This window comes from Thalassophryne amazonica, chromosome 14 (assembly GCF_902500255.1).
Source record: "Thalassophryne amazonica chromosome 14, fThaAma1.1, whole genome shotgun sequence".
Lineage (NCBI taxonomy): Eukaryota > Metazoa > Chordata > Actinopteri > Batrachoidiformes > Batrachoididae > Thalassophryne > Thalassophryne amazonica.
Window position 1 is genome coordinate 28,422,412 of NC_047116.1, and position 25,628 is coordinate 28,448,039.

The window sequence follows — 25,628 nt, forward strand, 5'->3', positions numbered from 1 at the left end:
TATAGTGCAGCTTTTACAGATGCAAGGATCTGCAAATTTGCACAGCAATGCCGTGCGGCACTCTCACAAAGTGTTCAGCTGTTGTTATCCTGCTAATTTGTGAGTAGGTGCTGCGGAAATTCTCCCAACTGTACCCAGTAAAGAGCAGCCCTGAAAAAATAAATAAATAAATAAAATGAAATTATTAATAAAATACTAATAATTAAATAAGAAATATAATAACAGAGCCTAACATGACTCCACAGAGGAGAAAAAATGCAACAGGAAGATAACTGACAACAGGGCACTCACCCACTTGGAGAATGATTTCCCGCAGTATCAAATATGTAATGTCCAGCTGTCCATGCCATTGAAGAGCTCCTGGTTGCCACTGTCACGCATGGATCGCTCACGATCGCCAGCAGTAGGGTGATATATGTAATCTCCAGTGGTCCACGTCATCGAAGACCTTCTGGATGCATGCCATGGTCACACACAAATTGTGCACGATCGCTAGCAGTAGGATGAAATATGTAATGTCCAGCAGTCTGCACCGTCAAAGAGCTCCTGGCTACATGCTACCATCTTGCACGGATCATGCGCAATTGTCAGCTACAGGATGAAATATAAAATGTCCAGGGGGATGTGGTTCTAGCTGCACGGATTGCATATGTCATCATGTGGACAGATGTACTCGGCAGTTAAGCCACTGCTACTGGTCTCCTTTGGCAGTTTCCAGAAGTGCTGTCTCTCTCCAGTCATCTCAGCTCAGAATCCAACAAAAAGTTAAAAACAAGCAAACGAAAAACTCACTAAGATTCAGTCTGGCTTATTTTGCTGGACCCCATATGGGGAAAATTTGCATTTCCAGGTCCAAATGTAATAGTAAGTAAGTATGATTTATATAACACCTTCCACAGATATTGCATCACAACATGCTTCACAACGCATACAAGTAAAATGCATCAAATACAGAAAGGGCACATTTAAGACACTGATTGAATGTGACTAAGACTTGTTTCTGTCAAATCGGTTTCATCTTAAAACACCTAAAACCACCTTAAATGACCAGACATATTCATCCATCTCTGTATGCATTTCCCCACTGAGTAGCGAATAGATTTTGCATTATTTTGAATTGTATAAGTTATTTTCTTAGTAAATATATATAATTTGCTTCCACTTTTTTATACCCGTTAGTGTTTGCAGTGTTGTGGTAGATTGTTTTTTTTTGTTTGTTTGTTTTCTCCTGAAGGTGACCCAAGAAAACCCTTCAAGTGTGTTTGAGAGTAATCCTGCTTTATAGAAAGGATTAATGCACCTTAACAATCTTGAGCAATTTCATGGCTACAAGATTTAGCAAACAATCATTTCAATGTTGAGCACCGAGTGAGGGGATAAAGATGGAAAGTTCCTGGATTATAGTTAACTGCTGCACCATTTTTACACTTAGACACTTGTCATTGTCTGTAGATCGTGAAGAACCCTTGAGCCGCTGGTGCCATAGAAAATAAATCTCCTGGTGAGCGCAACATGGGCTGTATTTGGCTGATCTCGTTCAACAGCTCACAACTATCAGAAATGTCATTTGGCCCTTGATTCCACCTCCAATTGATCTATTATGGGATTATCTGACCTTGTAATTGTACACAGTATTTTGCAGCCAGAGTATTTTTGATGTGAGTAATCAGATGCTTTACTATATTAAAATGACCTTTTTCTGTGCTTGAATGGAAAATAAAAATCGGAGCCTATCTTGCATTCGGCAATTTGCTGAAGTGTTTCAGCGGCAAACCGTCCAGCCATGAGGATGTGCTCGCCAGCACTCTTAGACGGATTGACCTCACTGCTGTTTTTATTTCCAGGAAGTCAACCTTTTTCAACATGCTGGCAAAGAGTCAGGCTGCGGCTGAAAACTTCTCCTTCTGCACCATTGACCCAAATGAAAGCAGAGTGCCCATTCCAGATGAACGCTATGATTTCCCCTGTCAATTCCACAAACCTGCCAGGTATGGCCTCTCATCATTCATATATTTATTCACACTTTAGATTTTGAAGGTCTTGTACACACTTGCCATAGGAATGTGAAAATATATAACAGTGCTGCTGACATGCAGCTGCCAGTTCGTTATGTGATGCATGATTTTATGGTAGAAAAAAATGCCATGGCTCTGAAACATTGGCTACATGGTTATCATACACCCTTATAGAGGCCATTAAAGCAGGTTCAATTCTTAGGCTATGTTGACACTAATGATATATATATATGTATATGTCTAGGACAGACAAGTGTTGAACATTGATTTATTAATATTTTAACGACAATAACGAAGCTCCTGTTTTCCATAGAGTAATGTAAAGCTTAGTTCTGTTCATTGTATTACTGTACATGCTGCTGCAAACTGGAAAATTTATAAAGTTGAATTTAGGAGCATGCATGCACAACACTAGGGAACCGCCTTGGGTCCTGCATGACACCCACCCAGGCAGACAACCAATCCATACCCACATCTGCAGCTAGGTGAAATGTGGGTGTCCCCTTGGCCTTTTCCACCGACTGGGATCATCAACACTCAGGCACCTGTGTGCTGGTTCATGTACAGAGAAATGTGCCACATGGCCAAAATGTTGAAGTGATACTCATGTTAGAATCTCATCTTAGAAAATTATAAAGACATATTTTTTAATTGTAATGTATGAATATATCTTCCATCAATATGTGGGTGATTCTTTAACTACGGGCACTATTGGCCTTGTAAATGTAATTTCCACCACACCATTGCCTTACAATATAAAGCGCCTTGGGGCAACTGTTTGTTGTGATTTGGCGCTATATACATGTGCTCTGATGTCACTGTTTATCTCCATAGAAACTACCCAAACAATCTTTCATACAAACTGTTTAGGGACATTACAGTGTTGTGGTGGAAATTACGGCAATAGTGTGGGACAACTACATTTTGTTTAAAAAAATCACAACAGTTGTATGACATTGAATACCCCAATTATGTTTTGATTATTTTACTGATATTTTATTCAGAGATATTTTAAAACATTAGAAAAAATGTTTCTTTACCATTAATTTTTATCATTGAAGATCAAAAGTCTGGTTGTGGGACAAGCACAAAATGGCAATATTTGCATATAATGATGCTGAAAAAAGGTGAAAAGTCATCATACACTACTAGAACAAATTTCTTAACACACTTTCATTGTAAAGATAACTATAAAAGTGTGAAATTTCCCCTTTTTTCTGTTTTTCATACAATATGATCAAGGGACATAATAAGTGCCTGTAGTCTAAGAATCACCCATGTGCAAAGGTTGTAACAATGCACCGATATAATCAGAAATTGGTTTTTAAAGTAAACGATACAGCATGAGAACCTGGTTTGATTTTTTTTTATTAATTTATTTATTTTTAACTATATGAACTGGTGAAGTGAAGTTATTAGCCTGCTACTTCCACATTTTCAAACTCTAATAAGTGTTCAATCGTCAATGTGAGACTCTTGTGGTTTGTATTTCAGCTGTAGTTAAAATTTTCATTTTGCTACTTCACGTTTGTCACTTCTGGCTCATGCACCACGACCTCAACTCTACCGCACAATGGGTTTGAATCGTAACAAAATAAAGAAGAAACCTTAGAAGTTCAAATGTTTAAAAAAAAAAAGAAGCTGACTGCTTCTTCTACACTTTCCGCTACTGTTTGTGGTGCTGCCCCTAGTGATGGAGAAAATGTGAGTAAAGGCAGTACCATCATGCTGCAGTACAGTAGTAAACACATGCAGAAGGTCCCTGGTCTTTTATGATCTTTTATATATTTGAAAGTAAGTAAAGTCATGTTGGGCTTACTCTAAAATAAATGTCTACATTAAACAGACAATTGTATCTGATTGCATCGTATTGTAGCCATGTATGTAGATATAGTTTGGACACACTTTCCCATACAATTGCATGGGAACTTTTGACAGGTATTGCATGTATTGGCTTGTTTTATAGTGGAGAGATAGATACACACCCCTAACATTAGCAGGAGGTGGTAATGGTAGAAAATATCTATTTTTTTTTTTTCAAATATGCTTACATCCACTTCAGAGATTGTGCATTGTGTAATTTGGGAGATATCTAATATAGGAAGTGAGTGTCTACCATGACAAAAAAAAAACCCCACCCCATGCAAAAGAGAAAACTGCAATATATACTGTAATTTAACATCTTTCGAAATATTAGAATGTAATTGTTTTGACTTCATGATTAGTTTTGATGAACCCTGCATTGAACACAACATTCAAGTTTATGATATATAATGCTCCTGACTTGGTAGTACTTGTTTTAGAGAAGTCACAAAAGCTACATAAGTACTGATATTATTACAGTGATCATGCAATTACACATGTAATTTCAAGTCACAGCATGGCAAGTTGTAGTAAATCAAGTGTCATGGCCAAGCCAAAAACAAGATCTCAGGCTAAAGAATTTGATAAAACCTTTGACAATGGTTTGTTTTTGAAGAGCGTGGCCTCCTCCTAAGTTCCGTTATTCACACAGTGTGACTGAAATAAAACCTTTGACAATGGCTTATGTTTTTAAAGTTTTGAAGAGCATTTGAAGAGATATAGGATTAATTTGATGCAAAATGCTGGTATTATATTGTGAATCATTTCCCAAGTGGATGTATTGAAATTCTGACTTGTGATTTTACCACCTCCTGCTACTAACATAGGCTTTTAGGACTAATTGTTACCATACAATAATTTAATTATAACCCCAAATCAGAAATAGTTGGGATGATATGGATGACAAAAAAATCCCACAATCATCATTACATTTACTGTGACTTCTATTCTATTGCAGACAGTATGAACTGAAAAAAATTTCATCTTTTATGTGGTCACTTCATTTAATATACAGCCATTCCTGCTTTTAAGGCCTGCAACACATTCATAAAAGTTGGGGCGGCGGGGCAGTTGATTATAAATATTATTCTAATATTCTAAATGGCATCACAGCACTCTTAAAACACCAAGGAATACTTCCAGTTGTTAGGGCGAATTTTGTTATGTGTCGGACGCAGCTCGGAGAACCGACCAGCGTTTGAAGGACCCAGTATGAAATAAGCAGAGCACGGTTCAAAGGCTAACTGAATTTAATACATAACAGTGATAATAAAAAGGTGCGGCCTGGCGTGGTGCGCTCCCAGCAGCGCTAACGGTCCGGAGCCAGAAGCTGTTTCGGACCCAAGGACCCCGCCGACACCCCCCAGGTGGCCGCAACAACCGAGTCTGTGAAAGAAGGAACCATTATGTGAGTCCACACTCTACACACAGAACACTTAAAGGTGTACAAACAGCAAACACTTCCTGGCTTGATTACTGATCAGCTTCCCAACCTGCAGGCACGGAACATCCCGTTCACAAACTCCACTGCAGTGGAAGCTGATACATGACTAACAAACAGCTCAATACTATAAGGTGTGAGGGACACCACATTTACTGACTGTATAACTGTTAGTCACAAAATCTAACGTACCTCAGGAAGTGTGCTGACGAGCGTGAGACCTCACCCCCTCCTCTTTCACAGACTGTGCATCAAACCTGGACGTTCTCAGCATCCGCTGTTGATGAGATGGCTCCCGAGACGACGATCTCACCCGTCTGGTCACAAGGTCGAGTCTCTGGCAAATACACACTGTGCACTCCAGTCTTAAATGCCAACATGTTCCAATCCATCCAGATGCACTACAGCTGTGAGTCCTGACGAGTCGCAGGTGATCAGGGTGAGGTCCTGACAGCCTCAGCAACACAGCCACTCAGTCCCAAACGCACGCCACCTGGGAGGAAACCAAAAGACAAACAAACCGGCAGCCAGGCCCCCCCAGCCATATAACAAATTTAGTACTATTCATAATGGAGGGCCGTAATGGACATGACAGCTTTAACAAGCCTAGCTGGCAATGGATCATGAAAATAAGTAGTATATTTAGCATCTATCACAATCTTCAACTCGATGAAGAAATAATGTTAAATTCAGAAAAGGTTTCAGAAAAGTCAAAGTGAGACTCACTAATTTCCTATCATGATTAAGGAATTTTTAAGTATTTTTTCTAATATCCTCTATTATGTTGTTGGGGAAAAATGCATAAAATCATGATCTGAAAAACTTGAACAGGCTTGTGCCCTCGTGGTTGTCCCTAGGTTTGCCACAGTATCAAGTATAAATCTAGAATTGTGTTTACTATTCTAAATACATTTAGAATCGTAAGTAGGGGTGAGTAAGATGGCCTCAATATTATATCATGATATTTCAAGAAAATTTACAGTGATATTTATATTGATAATGAAAAAATACTGAACAATAGGAGGCTGACAGTTTTCTCTCACTTTCAAACCTGACTGGGTTTGTGTAACTGTGTGCATTAGGGAACGTAAATACAAAATCACACAAAGCATCTGAAGTAGTGAATTCAATATACACTTAATGAAAACATGCATTTAAAAGAACTGCAAATTTGTTAATATTTAGAAAGACTTTCTCAACCATTGCTACCATCTGGTGACTGTGCCACCAGAGCAAACAATAGTGCAGGCCACCAGTGTGTTTGTCATGGTTTCAAATCCATTTTGGGGCAGTGTCGCTCTTACTACCGGAATAAAACCAGTCGGGTTGACCAAGGGTGAGGCTGAGCTATTTTACATACATGCACACACAGCAGAGCCTGTTTGTGGGCAGCATGGCTGTGGAGGATCTGTCACACTTGAAAACCAGTCAACCGGTACAGTGAATGAACCTTTTGGCATGAAGTCTGCAGTCTTAAAATCACATTCCACTCAAGTACAGTGCTTGTGTACTGACAAGATGACAAAAGTTATTTTGACTGCTGCTTGCTGCCTCTCTGCTTTTCCACACTCTCTCGTGCACAGGTGAAAGATATTGCTTAAATGGGCTCATGTCTACAGAAAGATGCCAAAACAAAAATCAGCAGATGGTCTCAGGAGTAGTAATGCTTGACTGTCCTGAATCAGGAGAGGAGAAATATTTACCAAAAAAACCCCCAAAAAACCAAGAAGAGCGGACGGCTTACCAAACACACCAGCACCATCTTGCTAATCCCTTCATCTGTAATGGAAACCCCACTAATTACACTGCAATATGACACTTTTTTCATCACCAAAAAATTTATCGCAGTATTATCGTGGATGGTATGATATGGCACAGTCCTAATAGTGACCTGTTTTTTTTTTTTTTTTTTTTTCCAGCTGACAGAGAATATTTATAGTCATAAAAGCAGTCGTGACATTAAGACTGAGCAAGCTGACTGTTGTAGTTTATGTTCCTTACTGTACTGCCAGAAAATAGGGCTGCAAATTGCTTCATGATTTAAAAAAAAAAAAAAAAAGAAACGCATGTACAGGGCTGCTATCCATCCATTTTCTGAACCCACTTATTCAGTATGTTTCATCAGTGTTATATATTTTCATAATCATAGATTGAGTATATTACATTAGTATGGAAAGGAGTTTTTGAGCTCAGCTTTTCTTTACTGTCACTTCTGCAGAAAACTTCTACCATTGAAAACTTATATCATTCCTTAAAAGCCCGTCACACTTGGTACGAATGGGCATGAGCCAAGTCGAATCAGGTGGAATGTCCAAAAAAAAAAAAAAAAAACAAACAAACAAACAAAACTCCACACAATTCATGCCTGTCATGCTCCTGCCCATGATAGGTTCATGTCCTAGGTTTTGAGTTCTCCAGGTTCTGAATCTTCTGTGTTTTATTTATATTATGTCAGGTTGCTATGGTCATGCTTCAGTTATGATTGGTTTTGTTTCTTTTTAGTCTCTGATTATCTTTCTTTGCCACGTATTAGTTTTGCTTTCACTCTTTGTCCCTTATGTTGCGTTAGTCTTAGTTTCATTCTGTTTATCACATTTATTATATTATGCTTTAGTCACAGGGTTTTATTATTTATCTTTATCTTCAGTGTTGCTTATCTGGTTATGTTCCACTTGTTATTTATTGCATTTTCTGTTTATCAGTTATCTTGTTCTATTTATTGCATTATTCTGTAGTCACTGGGTTTGTTATTCTCTTTTATACTAGTAGTTTGTTTGTCATCATCATGCTTTGTATTCACATTTATGTCTCAGTCAGTATCAGTTCTGTGCTAGTTTGGTTTTATATTATGTTCCTTGTTTTTTTTTTCCCCTTCCTACACTAGTCACAGTATTTCTTACCCCAATCTCAATTCTCTTTTGTTCCCCTTCCCCTGGGCCCTACCCCTACCCCTACGCCTACCCCTTTAAAACAACGGGTAGGCGAAGGGGTATGCCTCTAGCCCTATGAATTAGAGACACCCCTCTGCCTAGGAGAAAAAAAAAACTGCCGTCTCAAACTGCCGTCTTCACTGTTTAACATGGCAACCGAAATGCAACTTGTTGCAGTAGCCTGTTAGCTCTTTGTATTTCTCGCCTTTCTGTGTAAATGCAAAGAAATAGAAGAAGTCGCAGATTTCTTTGATGCATCTGAATCATGTCATGTTCATTTAATTAATTTGTATTTATTAATAATTAATTAGAAATTGATTAATGTTAATAATACCAATAATAATTAATCAATAATAGTAATAATTAATATTGTTTGAGTAATCATTAATTGATTGATTAGTAATTAATTAATTAGTAATTATAATAATTTATAATAATAAGAATTTATTAATTTCTATAGCGCCAAATCACGACTAATCGCCTCAAGGTACTTCACAAACATCATTAAAAGCAGAATAAAATTAAATAAGATTAAAACACAATAAAAAAAATTTAAACATAAATAAGTAAAAGAAGTAAAAGAATAAAAAGAATAAAAAAGACACACAGATCATATAAAATAACTAATGATAAAACAGGAAAACAGTTTATTTAAAATAAATAACATGAAATATATCAGTCTGTGTGGAATGAATGTATACATTATACAAGTTTCAGTTTTTGAAATAAATGATGATTTCATGATATTCTAATTATATGACCAGCACCTGTATGTATGTTATGGGCTGCATCAAGTTCTGTTAACCTTATATTTCTTTTTGAAATTCTCCAACTTTTGCATCCAGCCCTATTTCCTTTAGAAATTGCCTTGACAAATAAGAGCAGTCTATAGGATGTCAGGTATGTGTTACACAAATACATGTGTGTATATATTTTCCAACTTATTACCATTGATGAAACTCTCATTTTCTGCCTGAAAGCTTATTAGGAGACGAGTGTGCTCAGGGCTCCTGTTTGTTTACTAATACACACACGTTACAGACCTGAAATCCAACAGCAGGGATTGATATTATCCAAAGAATTATGAACATACAAAGTAACGTGCTTATCCTTTATCATGATTGTCTCCGTTGTGAGATATAAAAGTGTCTTAATCGTAGCGTTTGTGTGTATATGCAATTATAACGCCTCAGCGCACGAGCAAAGTTATGATATTCTTCAGAACGACAATATATGCAACATGCATCCAGCAGCATACACGTTACTGTCATAGACAACTAACTGCCTGTAAAGTTTTTGGCAAGTTATAACTTTCTAAACAGCGTAATTTGTAATGAAGCCGCTTCATTTGTGCGGCTCTTTCGGCGCCATGTTTGTTTTTTCTGAGACAGCAGTAAGCTCCTCCTACCCCTCCAACGGAGTGGGCATCCAGATTCACTCCAAATGGAGGGGTTTGAAGCCCTCCGCCTACCCCTCTGCCTCCCTCCAAAAAGAGAATTGAGACACCCCTCTGTCTCTCGTGCCTGTGCAAACGGAGGGGAAGGGGGAAGGGGGAAGGGCCAAGGGGTAGAATTGAGACTCAGCCTTAGTTTTGCCCCTTTAGATTTGTTCAGGTTAATTGTTTGTCTTGAGCACTTCACATTTTCACAGTTAGTTTTTCTGTCACTTACTTCTCTTGCTTTGCATCACTTTGTTTTGCCCTCTCATACGCTCTTGCCTTTCTTCCCTCTTCTTTGAATCACAAACCACACCCCTTTCAGAACCTTCCACTCACCTGCTTCATATTACCTTGATTAATCTCCTCCCTATTAATACCCTCACAGTATAACTCACTGCCAGATTGTTGATTTGGGTCACTTTCCAGCCTCCGTCCCATGCCTAGTTTTGTCCTGCTTATTGGTATTTTGACCTGTGCCTTTTTTGACTACGCCTCAGTCTCTCATCTGTCTGCGACCTCTGCCACGCTGCTGGACCACACGTGTACTGACCACCTGCCTGTTGCACCAATTAAACCCCTTTTGAACTCTATCAGTTGTGTGAGTTGCAGTTGTGTCCATACAGTTTGTGCCACACCTGATAGTGCCACATCTGGGAAGGAAAAAGAATTGCGGAGGACAGCCATCCGAATACACAGATTGCACGCTGACCGCCCCGACTGATTCGGCCACACGTGGAAGGCGCATGTATAAACCCCGACCCGATCTGAACTGTCAGTAAGGATCCAAAGAGTCATATCCAAAAGCTTTGATTTGTCAGGGATCTTCTACACAGAACCATCAGCCATTCCAAAGGTGATTACTTACTTTACACTGCAGTGCCTTGGTAAACAGTTGCATCGTCAGTCCTTCTAATGCTTTAGAAGATATATTGGTCATTATATGTTTATTACATCTGTGACAGGCCATTCAGCTGTGTGGGCTGGTCCACTGCTCATAGCCGTGGTGTGCAGCCGTCTGACCGGGCTGTTACAGCCATAATAACATATTATAGATAGAACGTCTAAATCATGAGGTGGACTGATTAATATATCTATCTTTTGATGTGTATTACAGCCCTGACAGGCCGTTCAGCTGCGTGTGCTGATCCACGGCTGTGTGATGCATATGGACTCACAGCGACACACGGTGTATTCACTATGATTGCACAATGTTCACGCCTACTTCATAAAATAACTGCATGCCACAGACTTTGCACATTACAATATTTCCTTTGCCCACTGCAAAACGGGATGCACAAGGGTGCCGTCCGGGACATGCCTTACCATGGTGACTCTCCCTCGAACACAATCAGACTGTTTCGAATGCTGCTTTGACACCATGAGATATTTAACGCAGTCAGATTGCCGTTAAGTCCACCTCGACTGCCGTATGACATTTTTGCACCTCGACTCTTTTGAACATGAGCTAAACATTTGGGGCGGCCACATGAATTTGTCCGACTGTTTATGGCAGTCCCTCTGAATGCTGTCGGAGGGTTTTGATTGCGCCTTGACTTTGCCCACTTGAAGGTTGAATTTTCATTTGGATGGCATTTGGGCTCATTCGGCCTGTAGTGTGACCAGACCTTCGTTGGCCCGTCACACATGATATGACATTGTTGGCCTTGTGAAAGGTGCTCATGGCGGTCAAGGACTAGGACACGCCTTCCTGTCACATATCACCTGTGACGACATCGTCTAGGTAATACGCGAGGCTCTGCTCCATGATTGCTTTCAAATGGCTCGCAGCTCTCATGAAATCTGTATTTTGTATAACCTAAACTGAAATAGAAAAACCCAGTTCTACTTCATGCCTTTACCACCCGCATTTTGAAAACAGAGGTGTTATTTGTTCTGTGGTGCCAAGAACAACATACCTGTCAGGATTAATGAAGTCAGAACAAACCCACATTCCTACTGGGCGGCTCCCTGAATGAGAATTAAAGATGTAACAAATTCAAGAGCCTGTATTTGTTTGGGATTCACACTATCGGTAGCCTGTTCGAGGTTTGGAGACGATGCAGCGCTGTTCAGATGTAGTACCCACATTTTTATTGCAATATGATACCAATGCCACATTTAATTAGTTTTTGCCCAGTGGTACTAAGCATGGCATTAACATATTGAGAAATAGAATCCTGCCTTTTCAGTTTTCACACATTGAGCACTTCTAATAGTAAAATAAAAGGGTGCTCATTAACATGTGAACTTCCATCAATATAAACACACCATCTTGAAAGGTTAAAATTTATTTTCTCGACTACCTGCACCCCTTCAATCAGATTCACCATAAAGTATAATTTTTTAACAGAGGGTATTTCTTTGAATATAACCCCAGAACAAGTACACAAACATAGTTATCAATGTCAACAAAACGCAAATACGAACAGTAAATTCAGTTATTCTAAGTAGGCTATACAATGTTCCAAAAGCTTCATAGGCTAACATGGCTGAGATTTCAAGACAGATTTAAGGCAGGTGATGAGCAAACCATTTCCAAAGGGTGAGGCCAAATCAAAGCTGGAAAGTACTGGGCATAATATCAACCAAAGTTAGAAGGGAACCTACAGGACAGTCTGGTTGGGCAGTACTGTTTTTTAGTAGTAGTATATACCCTGAGGTTAATGAGGTGATTCAAGTCAGGTGAGGCAGAGTCAGCAAGTGGTATGGGTTAACTCATGATGGCAGAAGCAGATGATGCCTGTGAGAAACGGAGACCTCAAATCAGTTGTATTTTCAAAATAAAAGTCACTGGTAACATTAATGACAGACTGAATACTTAACCTTACTGCCCCGGATTTACAAATGATATATACCAGGGGCTAATACCGTCATGTTGTCAACATGGACCAGATTATATGGCTGATTGCTTCCTGTGTTATGTTGAGGAGGAGGAGCTGACATCAGCAGAAGAGATGGTGGTGGATATGATTCCGACTTTGGAAAATTTTGTGGGTTTCAGATTACATTGCTGGAGCCTTGACCAGAGTGTGAGGGTTTCTTACGCATTCTAGCAGTCTCTGCTGAAATCCTGAATATTTGTGAAGAAACTGAAAACCTTGAGATCTCTTGTGGCGTTTGAAACACCATGAAAAAATATTCATACACTAGAAGAAAGGAAAAGGTCTCCACGTGGAAATGATGATCATCATTATCGTTGTTGTTATTTTTGTTTGACTCTACAGATGTCTTTTTCTCATCAATTGATTTTCAGTCTGCCTCCCCCAGTCAGGCAGCCTTCAAATTACACGTCTCCATTTCTTCTATGCGTCTGACATCCTCTTTGTCTCATACAATTAAAATATTACACGCCAGAATAATTCAGACTGCAGCTACTGAAATGAAAGTTGAGGCTCTTTTAAAAATAGATTAATTTGTTTACTCATCGTATGCGCCCATTGACTTTCTTATTGTGTGAAAAGATCAATGATTAGACACGCAGTCATAGACAACCAGCTACATACGGTAGGTTTAAAATAAAGGCCATGTGCCCGTATTGTGAATTAATCGCCGGACAGTTCAAAGGCCATTTGTTTTTGTTCACTTCTTCTTTATTCATTGTGATTCACTCAAGGTTTTGATCAGCTGCAAGACCACCCACTGTAACCCTGACTGACTAATGATTTACCAGGTGGACAACACAACAGATTAGATTGACTGGCTGTTTTTGTAGCATTTTTTTTTTTTTTTTTTTTGCCAAAAATTAAAAAAAATATTGTAAATTTTGGAGGCCAAAAACAATCTTTTTTTGTCTCCTTCCAAAAGACAAACATTCACATCACTTGCAGTTAGGATGATGGAAAGCTTCTTGTGTGTGTTTACGACTATTTGTATTGTTTTTGCTCTTGTGTTGTCCATGGAAACAATGCAGCATGTATCACAAGTTAACCATTAAACATAGCCGCTGTGGTTTGTAATTATATCTATATGGGTGCCAGGGAGGGTGCAACCTTTATATGGCCTGATTATACGGTTGTGGCTGATCACACTTTTTCACCGTATGGAAGTGGAATGTTTTCACCCTTAATAAGCTGCAGCAATGGAAGTCAAGCTGCAGAAACTCAGTTTGTGATATGTAAGGTCCTAAAACACAAGTGGCGGCTCCAGATATTTATTTATTTTTTTGGTGGAGCAGGATTAGCTTCATCAAGCCCCAAATATGTTTGCAGCATTTATTTGGCTTTTTGGTGAACAGTGTGCTGGTTATGTAGGAGGGGACAACAACATGTGTCACCAAAAGGTACTGAGACAAATCTGATTGGTGCACTGTTGCATCCTGTCTGCTATGCAACTGTCTGTCTCAGTGTCGCCAATTTTGCAACTTTTCAACCTTTTTTATCCTTGCAACAAATCTGGTGATGTTTATTTCACACAAGCCGATCAGTTGGTAAATTAGGGCTTTGTTTGAAACGTTATTGCTTGGGGGACGGAAAAGAAAGGGACAAGTCTGGGAAATGCAAGGGAGCAGCAGACGTTCTCTGCCGATCGTACTTCAAGTTATATTGAAGAACTTTTAATAAAAGTTTGACAGTGCTCATTATTGTGAGGTTCTGTGCTGCCAGGTTTAATTGGACATTTTAAAGATTTTTTTAGCTTTATTGTACAGGTTAAAACATTTGTTGGAAAAGTAATCAAAAGCAATAAATAACATTGCTCTGATTAAGTAATCGAAATAGTTACATTACATGTTACATTTTTAACAGAGTACTACACTCTTAGAAATGAAACATACACTCTTAGGCATAAAATGTTGAATTTAATTGATAAGTTAAGGTAACGTTTTCCACATAACGTTAATTAAGTGCAAAACAACATTGGCATTGACATTAATTAAATCAAATGAAACATTATTACTTAAATCCCAATACTGTGTTGCACTTAATTGACAAAGTTAGGAAAAAGTTACCTTAACTTTCAGTTAAATTCAACATTTTATTTCTTAGTGTAGTAATAACCTCCCCAACACTGTGATTGTGTGTACTTTGTGTCAGAGATCCACTTTAAAGTTCCATTCCAACACCCCCCCCCCACCAATGTACCCACTACCACCAAAAAAATGATCCCCCCCCCCCCCCAATAAAAGCTCCAGAAATTTTTTTCCCCCCTTCATAATAAATGTTCGCAATTTGAGTTTCTGACAGACATGAACGAGTTCGGTTTGCTGCGTCACAAATTGAACGGTCCAATCGCAGCACAACCCGAATTTGAGCAGGCCAATCTCACGGGTGGTGGCGGGGCTTGAGGACTATTTGCTGATGTAGTTTTCAGTGAGGGAACAGAAGATGGGTTGCATTCATGCCTTTTCATTAATTTAGTGATGAATGTTTTTTGGGGGGCGGTGGGGGGGTTGTTTAAGACCACATATAATTATTTTTTTATATGTATTTAAATAGTTCTGTGGGGATTCTGTAAAGTAACCACAGAGGTAATATTAGGGTATGGTCATATTTGGTTACAGTGCTTTATTTTCGAGGTTTTGTAATTTGAGAGAAAAGCAAATACTGCAAGTACCGTATGCCCAATGTGTGCAAGAGTGTTAAATATTGAAATAGTGTCTCATATTGATTTTTAGAATACCACCCCCACCTGTATTAATGCCAGCCAGTGATCTAACAGTGGTATTTTCTTTCTTTTCTGCTTTGTGTCTGGACTGAATTCATGTGGATGTATTGAATATTTTTCACCTCTAATGTCTTTGAAAGTCTTGTGTAAACAGTAGCTTTCCAATATTCATTCCAAAACCTATTAAGGTGCATTATGGCATCCTGAAAGCTGATTCTGTTGAACGCTTGCCGTTCCCTCGTCTCATAACCGAACAGTTTGCAGCCTAAGTGTTCCCAGTGCTGCAGCAGTGACTGGAACCCAGCTGGATCCTCGCTGTCTGAGACAAGACAGACATGTTTCCTCCATCTACTCTTCTGTTCCCTGCTAACAATCCTGCCAGCTCACCTGCCTTATTCCCAGATGTTTAGTTTAAGTAATTAGATGTATGAATTCACACTGAGTGTCCCCCATCAGGAAACCTGGAGTTGACTCTAATGAAGACGTAATCCGTGGATCCGCCAGCACTCGGTGAGAATCCGGCAATTAAGATGCTGCAACTATAACCACGGTTAATCTGCAGGACGGACTGTGGCTGTGGTCGACCAGCTGGAAAGTACAGTTATTTTGGGCATGCAGGCCTCTCACTCTGATCTTCATGCCTCAAACACCTGAAGTCTGTGTTAAGTAAAAGGTCCATGTGGGCAGTTTGATGTTGACCCCCATATATTGGATGAGCAAACACACGCATTACTTGAGCTAAGCCTGAAGTTTCAAACACCTTTTTCCTGTTGTTTCCTGAGGTGCTTGGGTTCACTTCATTCTTGCACACTATTTAAATACATTTTCTCATCCTTGAAACCTTGTTGGAGAGATGCTCACTCAGCATGAAGATTTGGCTATTTTTTTTTATTTTATTTACTTATTCTGCTAAATTACCTCTATTTCTGAAGTCCCAGGCTTGCTTGTTTGTTTTATTTTGTTGTTTACCTCATTGGAAATCCTGCAATTCATGCATACTCTAGTGTGACTTGCATCTGGAAAAAAAAAACATGATTAAATGGTAAATGGACTGCATTTTATAGCGCTTTTCCATCTGCATCAGACGCTCAAAGCGCTTTACAGTAATGCCCGATGTGAGGTGCTGCCATACAGGCGCCCACTACACACCGGAACAACTAGGAAATTATGGACCTTGGCCCAAGGGCCCTTAGTGATTTTCTGGTCAGGCTGGGGTTTGAACTGAGGATTTCTGATCTCAAGCCCAAACGCTTAATCACTAGACCATTACCTCCCCCTAACAACGAGTATTATCATTATTAATAATAACAATAATAACAGAAGCCCATCCTGTATGGATTTGTTTGGGCAGATACTGATATTAGAGAGTTTTTTTTTTTTTTTTAAAGTACAATACTGTTGTATAAAATTACAATTTTATATACTTCAAAACCAGGAGTGTTCAAACAAGTATGAAGAGAATGTGCATTTCTGGTGACAGGTGTGAAGGTTTGGAATAAACTTAGTGATGAGCTGAAACATTCTCCAAGGCATGAGTCTGTTCAAGAAAGGCTGAAATTGTTTATTTTTAACAGGTACAATGATGAAGATACAAGGTGAACACTAACAATGTATTTAGCACTATAAATATAATGGTACACAAATAAAATTAGATGACTAGTGTAAACCTTATGTCTAAAAATAAAAACCTGCTGTCTGTAACATCACTTTGTATGACCCACAGGAACCAGGACGATTATTGATGGTAATTAATGAACACTGGAGAAGGGGTAGGATTAAATAAGTTTATACTTCTTCCAACCCCTTTTCAGACATCTTAAATGGGCATAATGGCAGTATGTGATTCATTTGCCTTGAATTTCCTTCTACAAGAGTGCAGTGGGCCCCAGACCAGGGTCTAAAGCTGCACCCTTATCATTACTGGCTTTGTATCCGAGGGCTCTCTTCAAGATGGTGACCTTATCCATCTCCTCAAATACTGCCTTTGATCTCCTGCCCCAATTCTCTCAAGTTTGAGTAAGCGAAGCAGTGAGAGATCTTTTTTCTTCTCCTCAATGGACCAATTTACAATGATGCAGTTTCACTGGATTCTTTTTAGCCCATTGATGGTGTTGTTGCTGGGGTCCAGGATCAGAACTATCTGGTGGATAACACCGCTGATCTGGTGGATGACCCAGCTGAGTGCTGCTACAGAGGAGATGTCTCCCAGCAGCACTGGGAGAAAGTTGCACCATTTTCTTCATATGCCCTGGTGCCTAGGCGCTTTGTGGAGGTTTTTAGCTGGGGTTTGTTTCTTTTGAAACATCCTCATACCAAGATCTCTCCTGGCAAACCCCTTCACAGTGGGGCCGGGACACTCGAGGCTTGTGTGTGTAGTGTGTGTAAGTACATTATATGTGCATGGATATTTAGATAGGGTATAAACATTGGAAAATATTTAATTTACTAATGTCTTATTTATTAATTTACTAATAATTAATTAATTTACTATTGATTACTTAATTATTATTTAATTTGTAAATGTCTATTCACAAAAAGGAAAAAATGGAAGTGGAAAAGGGGAAAAATCACTTGAAATGGGTTATATGTACAGCAGTGTTCTCAGAATAATAGTAGTGCTATGTGACTAAAAAGATTAATCCAGGTTTTGAGTATATTCTTATTGTTACATGGAAACAAGGTACCAGTAGATTCAGTAGATTCTCCACAATGCAACAAGACCAAGCATTCATAATATGCAACACTCTTAAGGCTATGAAATTGGGCTATTAGTAAAAAAAAAAGTAGAAAAGGGGGTGTTCACAATAACATCTGCTGTGACACTACAAACTCAAAACTATTATGTTAAACTGCTTTTTTAGCATCCTGTGAATCACTAACTAGTATTTAGTTGTATAACCACAGTTTTTCATGATTTCTTCACATCTGCGAGGCATTCATTTTGTTGGTTTGGAACCAAGATTTTGCTCATTTACTAGTGGGCTTGGGGTTATTGTCTTGTTGAAACACCCATTTCAAGGGCATGTCCTCTTCAACATAAGGCCACATGACCTCTTCAAGTATTTTGACATATCCAAACTGATCCATGATACCTGGCATGCAATATATAGGCATATAACACCATTGTAGGAGAAACATGCCCATATCATGATGCTTGTTTTCTGTTTTCTTCCACTCATCTCTGGGTTTTGTGTCCATTTTAAGCATTGGAGATCATTGTAGATGAACAGCCTATAATTTTTTGCACTTGTGTATAAGTTTTCCCCTCTCCAATCAACTTTTCAATCAAACTACGCTGTTCTTCTGAACAGTGTCTTGAACGTCCCATTTTCCTCAGGCTTTCAAAGAGAAAAGCATGTTCAACAGGTGCTGGCTTCATCCTTAAATAGGGGACACTAATCTTTTTAGTCACATAGCACTACTATTATTCTGAACACTACTGTATATGCTTAAACATATGTGTATATATGAGAAGCTATAGGAGTATGTTCATATGTAAATATGCTTGTATGTACTATGTATACATATAGATATATTAAATCTGTTTGGTGTTAAAGATATGTAGATGTGGGTGTATTAATACTGTTTTGTTCATGTGGTTTTTGACATGTCTGGAATAAATTAACCTGAAACTGACCAATGATCCCAAACATTTCATTATCAAACCCTTAGACTAAGAAATGTAATTGAGGCTTACAGGGTAAGCATGAACTGTATTACAAATAACTATAAATACAACCAACAATGAACCAATGTATACCACTCTGCCTTCACTCAGATTGGTAATCATCATGTCACATCACTGTGTTTACATAAAACAGACTTCTTGTCTATTTTGGTTCCACCTATCATAGCGACCACTTGTCTCTTATTGCTGTAAAATTCTCACTATGATTGAAAATTAATGACAGATGACTGCTTAGCTTCTGTCTCTTGTAGCTAATGTGACCAAGGGGTGATGTGATCCCAGCAATGCTTGAATGTATTGTAAACAATGCCATCAGAGCACCCTCTGCTGGATGAAATAAGTTTTCATATTGGCAAAATATCGCAGATACCAATATGTACACGAAAGGCTCATATCGGCCGATATTACAGGCCGACCAATATGCCAGTCGGGCATTAATAATAAAAATAACTGTTATGTAGGGCTTTCAGAGGAATCGACAATAAAACAAACTTTAGTAATAAATGAGTGAACAGCAATAAGAAAGTATGCTGTAACAATACACAAAAAATGTAAATTAAAGAGTTGATGGTGGTTCTGGTCTTGTTAACTGGAGTTAACCATGAAATTAATGTTGAAATAAAACTGAAGTGTCTATAGACCAGTATTAAAAAAAAAGAAGCAGCATTGGGAAAAAAAAAACTATAAGCAGATTTTTGATAATCAATTAACTCACTGAATTAAATTAAGTCCAACTTAACTCCTTAACTATACTTAACTTGTCTTTGTCACGGTTATTACTACACATGGCAAAAAATTCCAAACACTTTCATTACTTCAGAAAGCTTTAAGAGACTGATTTTCACTCATCTGTTCACATCTAAGTGAATGCAGATTGGGACTGGCACTAGTCCCCATGTGCAAGGAATTAGGCTTAATTTTCTAATTTAATAGTACTTATGGTACACACCACAAGTTAAGAGCTTCGTGCATAAATCCACTGTTCACTTCTTCATGTTGCTGTAAGCCAGCAATATGTTCATTTGGGATAATAACTCAGGCAAACAACTGGTCCATCCCTACTTGTCTAATAAAATAACCATCTGTCCACTGCAGAAAGATAAAGTGTGAGCATCCCTTGGTCTTTTCCAGCCACTGGATTCCTCAACTCTCCAGCACTTGCGTGCTGGATCATGCACAGAGAAACATGCAATATGGCCAAGACTGATACTCGTCCACAATGCAAGTCATACTCCTCATCTGAGTCTCCCAAAGACATTCTAGTGTTACCCAATGATCCTCTGAGCAGAACTAGCACCAAATACATCCAGTCATCCTCTTGGGCCACTGATTAAGTCTCACGACCATACAGTAAGACACGGAGCACCAGGATTCTAAAGACTGGACCTTCTTTATCCTGCAATGATATCGGAAAAACATGGGCCAAAAGACACTATCTCTCAACAACCAAGAAGCCAAACTGATGATTCAAAGCATGTTTGATCAGCAAAATATTTGTGATTGATTGGTGGGATCAACTTCAAAATGAAGTCACAGAAGTCATAAAGAAGTCATGCATAGCCAAAAACACCATTACAGACCTAAGTATATTTACTTGTACATTTATGTATATTGTGCTGTGTAGAGGATGCAGCATATGGATCAGCCTTCTGAAGCCTTTTATTTTGTGATTCTGTTTTTGATCTTGAATAATTATGAAGTAGTGCTTAAAAAACACTTTAAAAGTGTTCACAGCCATGACTGCTCTGTTTTGAATTTTAGCCAATGATTCTGGTCACAGATGTGATTAAGTGAATGTGTATCTCAGCAACATTAAATATGAACAGTCATTCATATTTCCATGTGATTACCTAATGACTGTGTGAATCCAAGGATAGTGACTAGTGTGTGATTAAAGGAACTGTCTCTTGCATTATTCACCTCAGGCCACTGGCTTCTCATAAACAAACCAAACTGACTGGCGTGTTCATAAAAAAAAAAAGATTTATGGACAGAGACAAATGTTGGCTGATCTCCAAACATTTTATGTGTGTGTGTCACTCACTCATCACAGCACAAACTTTCAGACTTGACAAACATCCAGCACACACACTTAGATCAGAACCCTCTCCAATCATGTGACAACTGTTTTTCTAAATCAGTTGCTGCATAGTGTGGCTTGTTTTCTAAGGATCCAAAAGTAGCTACTGCAAACCCTTTACAGAGAGACTGTTTTCCATAAGATGGAAATATTTGTTTTCAATACTGTATGTAGTAGGCAGGAGAGTTATTGAGACTGAAAAAGCTGACAGATGTACAGTACTGTGCAAACAATTCAAGCACCCTGGAAGTTTCACAAAAATGTAGTGCTGGCAGTGCTTGCAAGAGAAAGTCGATTCCAACAAAAATCAAAATGTAAGGTTTTTTTTATTGTATTTCATTGAAGAAATTAATCAGTCACACTAGACATTCTTAAACATGTTTGGAGGTATTTATTGATTTTGGTCTGGTGATCATATACCATTTTGTAGATATAATCTATTTGTGAGACTTTCTGTCATATTTGTAGTCTGTTAATGTATAACACCCAAAAAACAAGCAGTTTTCATCAGCCCAAGTACACCTTGGCCTCCGTGCACTGCAGGTCAGACAGGCTGTAACAGCTGCTCACATTTACAGATGCTGTTTAGATGCATGTTGAAGCACGTGTTCTTCAGACGGCACCACTGTTATTATACGTAACGGCTGGATTCAAGTGATTCACGTGAAATAATATGTCAGCATTATTATGCAGTTAAACATAATGGGATTAAATTCAGTAACTTAATATAAATCTTTCTACAAATTCCTGTGATACAACACATTTGAAAATATTTTTGTGTTCGGCTTGACATTACCTATCATAACCTTGTCCATTTTTTCAGAAGGCAAGGTATTAATTCTTTGTCTAGTATATTTAGCTGACTGATTTTATTTTTAGGTGTACAGTCCGTGACAACACAATGACATCTGCCAACACTTGTTCAGGAATAAACTGATTAACAACCTGATTAAATGCATCATAATTTTAATATAAATGGCTGGAGACTCTCTAAATGAATCATGCAATTTAAAGTGTTAAAAGTGGCTACACAATTAACTTATTTGCATGTTTTTTAAAATAAATATTAGATGTTTGTCAGTGACCAATCATTAATAAAATTATTGTATAAAGCTTATTTAAAATATACCCCATTTTCTGAGAAATTACACAGAACACTGGCAAGAAATGTACCATTTTCCATCTAAAACAAATTATGAATTTTTAAAGGTGAAAAATTACCACCTATAAGCAACAGTTTGGTTATCGTCATTCAAAGTTCTTGAAATGGAGCAATATCTCCACCTGGTGGACATTTACCATTAATGCAGGTACAATAAAATTTCACCAATAGCTGATTTAATTCAATATTTAGCAGCTTTACATTATTAGTAAAGGTTCATAGTATATTACATATACTAAAACCAGGGATAGACCGATATTGGCCGATTATCGGTCTATCCCTACAGAGTACCCAGAGGGATTATTGGCTGATGCAGATTATTGGCCCAGCCTATTATCGGTCTGTCCCTACTAAAAATGCACACGTGTGTGTGTGTGTGTGTTTATATATATATAAAACACACACACACCATGCTTGCGTGCATGCATACATATACTTTTTGAAAGTAAACTCTCCCAACATTTGCAGTATGTTGTCATTTCGTGTTTGCAGTAAAACTGCTTTACTGTCCTCTGTCTAATTCCACACAGACAGAGTGGGGTTGGATGGGGTATGAGATTTTTTTGTCAGATATCACAGGTAATATTTGCACTAGTCATTGCTGTTCTATCAGCAGAGGAATGCACTTTCTGCGTGTACTTCACTTATGCGTGTTTATGTCTGGCTTGACGTAGATCATTGAGTTGTGGTGGTGGAATTCTTGTTTTTGTGTGTTTTCAGATGATGGCGAGATGCTGTCACAGCATTTAAATGAGAATTTTGATTCAGGCAGAATGAAGAGTTTTTGTCAGCCTCCACTCATCGCGGATGATTAGAGTAAAATGTCTACCCATCTTGACTGGAGATCGCCACAGCTCCACATAACATGCCCGATGATTGAAGGTCGCAATATTTCGAATTCTAATGGGGTTGCTAGATGAATTGGCTGAAATAGACTGCAGAATCTCCCTGCTTCCTCCTCATACCCCCCCTTGCCTTGTCCTCTGTGAAAGGAACCACTGGGAATGGCCAGGCCCGATCATCATAGAATTATGGATGGTGATTCTAAACCCTTCAAAGAGGAGTTGCTATGGAGATCTCGTTCCAAACTGTGAAATGATTCACCTTTGAAAGGCTGGAGGGCCTGAAAGCTGAACACATCATTGTCAGGTGGCGGTTGGTTAGGAAATTGCTGGTGCCTGTGCAATCAGCAGCACTATAGTAGTTAAGGATCTAAAACGTTTGTTCTCTGAATGATGTGGGACAACAGTAGCGTGCATATGACTGTTTCTTTCAATCAAGGCTCTCACACGCTCCTCACTTTAACAAAATAAATGGAATGACAGAGGTTAAGATAACGAGAAGGGAATTAACACTGTTGTTTTCTGTTACAGTTTATAAAAGCCGGACTATCTCTACTGCATTCTATTTTCAGCTCCTCAGATAGCGAGCCTGAATAGGTTTGTATGCATGATGATATTAGTTCTGTACCTCAGTCAAGGAGCGGATACTTTTTCACCCACATCTGTTTGTTTGTGAGCAGGACTGCACAAAAACAATGATCTGATTGAAAGTTGGTGACAGCGTAGGCCTCAACCAGAGGAATTAATGCATCCAGTCTTCATCAGACAAATAAAACATATGGGCCCTATCTTGAAACTTTTGGGCATACAGTCTTCTTTGCATAGAGCAAATCCATATAGGGGTATGCCCAATGAATTTGTGCTATTTACAGGACGTCTAATCTGAACACAAAGTTGGGTACGGGGTCAAAGGAGTTGGAGATATCCTCTGTATTAGTCATGAGCATGTTTTGGCTATAATGTGAAAATAACCAACCAGAGTGGTCATCTGTCTTTCCCTTTGAGCCAGAGTGTACCAGCTGTGCAGCAGTTTTCTGGTTTGTTCACAGACCTGCAACAACCTGCTAGTGTGCCAACAGCTACCAAAGCTCCCTGAGGTGAAGCACCAAAGCAGTAAGTGTTTGCTTTTATTTGTTGAATAGGTGTTTTCAGTTCAATTACATGTGTTGTACAAGCAGGATGTACAGTACATGCGTCATGAACCTGCTTCTGTAAAGTGTGTTTGAGTTTCCTGCTCCAAGCCTCATTCTCTGTTGCTTAAAAAATGAAACCACCAATGAAGGGTAAATCCTGCAGATCCTTGTATGGCCACTTGAGGCTGGCTCAAAAAAAGGACTCAATTATCATGAAGTGCATGTTTAAATCCCCTGTATAACAGAAATAATGTTTTCAGCTTGGTACACCATAAATAAAATAGAAATTGCAGTTAGCAATGTCCCAGTATCCCATTCATGACAACTGTTTGGAGGATGAATTTATATATAACTTACCAATTTAAGCTATTTTGAGCCATAAAGCTGGAAATAATTTGGGATGTAGTCTCTATGAGTGGATACTGGGCGCAAGTGACAGGAGTACTGACTGCAGGGCCCTGCTAGCAGGGGCTGCTAGTTGCTGTGGGCTCCACAATGTTTTTTATGCGCATTTTATTCCAAGTATCTGAAATAATATGGTTTGCTGTGCAGCTAAACGTACTAACGCACCATCTAAAACTTGGTGCTACCAGTATTCAAATGACAGATTTTTAGAATTACCAATAATTGGCAGGTATTGGTAGCTTGGTGAAATTAGATCCACTGATGGTGCAACAGTTACTGAGGCAATATGCAAGCCAGGCTTTGTTAAGCCTCATTTCCACATTGTGGTCCGGGTCGGTACGGCATGATACGGAACGCTATTTTGTGCATTCCCACATTCAGATTTAAGGACAGGTACCAAAATAACTGACACGTACCATACCACTTTTTTGGCACCCTTCACTTGGGGCACCAAAATAATGGAACAAAAATGGTAACAAAAAGGAGGAGCATTGAGAAAATTGAGAAAGTATAAAGTCTTAATCTTATCTGTTGCATCGTTTCAACAATATTCATCATCACAGCCTGATGACAACTGTTGTCCACATAAGACGCGCTTGTTTTGGAAGACGACGTCTGGAAATAGTTTAATTCCTTAATGTGGAAATTACTAAATAAAAGCAGCTTGGGACTTAAAATTAAGTTCCCTGTGGGGCCTGGGCAGAGGTATGGCTATACCGAGTGGCTTTTTTTTCCCCTCTTTCAATTTATATTTGACAGTGTGCTCTACATTGTGAGAACACATTATGAGATCCTAATCACTACCACTACTAAACACCATCAAATTCTGTGTTTTCACTTTTCTTCTATTTTCAAAGATAGGATCATATAGAAAACATAAGAACACAAATGTTTCAACCTCTGCTTTTTAGCAACCAATTCATTCACCATAACTGACATAAGCAAGGAAACGAGGCTGAGCTTGCCCTGAGCTCTGTTACAGAAGGCAAAGTACCACAAATTGCTGTCAGTTTCATGTATCTTAAAACGA

At 38.7% G+C, this 25,628-nt stretch overlaps 1 protein-coding gene across 3 annotated transcripts in view; it reads left to right on the plus strand.

Annotated features, from left to right (window-relative positions):
- The window catches only part of LOC117524207 (obg-like ATPase 1), a 171,059-nt gene that overhangs the window by 13,430 nt on the left and 132,001 nt on the right, over positions 1-25,628 (plus strand). For all 3 annotated transcript variants that reach the window (XM_034185976.1, XM_034185975.1, XM_034185972.1), the window contains exon 2: positions 1,844-1,988. In XM_034185976.1, the coding sequence (XP_034041867.1) occupies positions 1,922-1,988 (67 nt within the window). In that variant the 5' untranslated portion in view covers positions 1,844-1,921. The remainder of the gene's footprint in view (positions 1-1,843; positions 1,989-25,628) is intronic.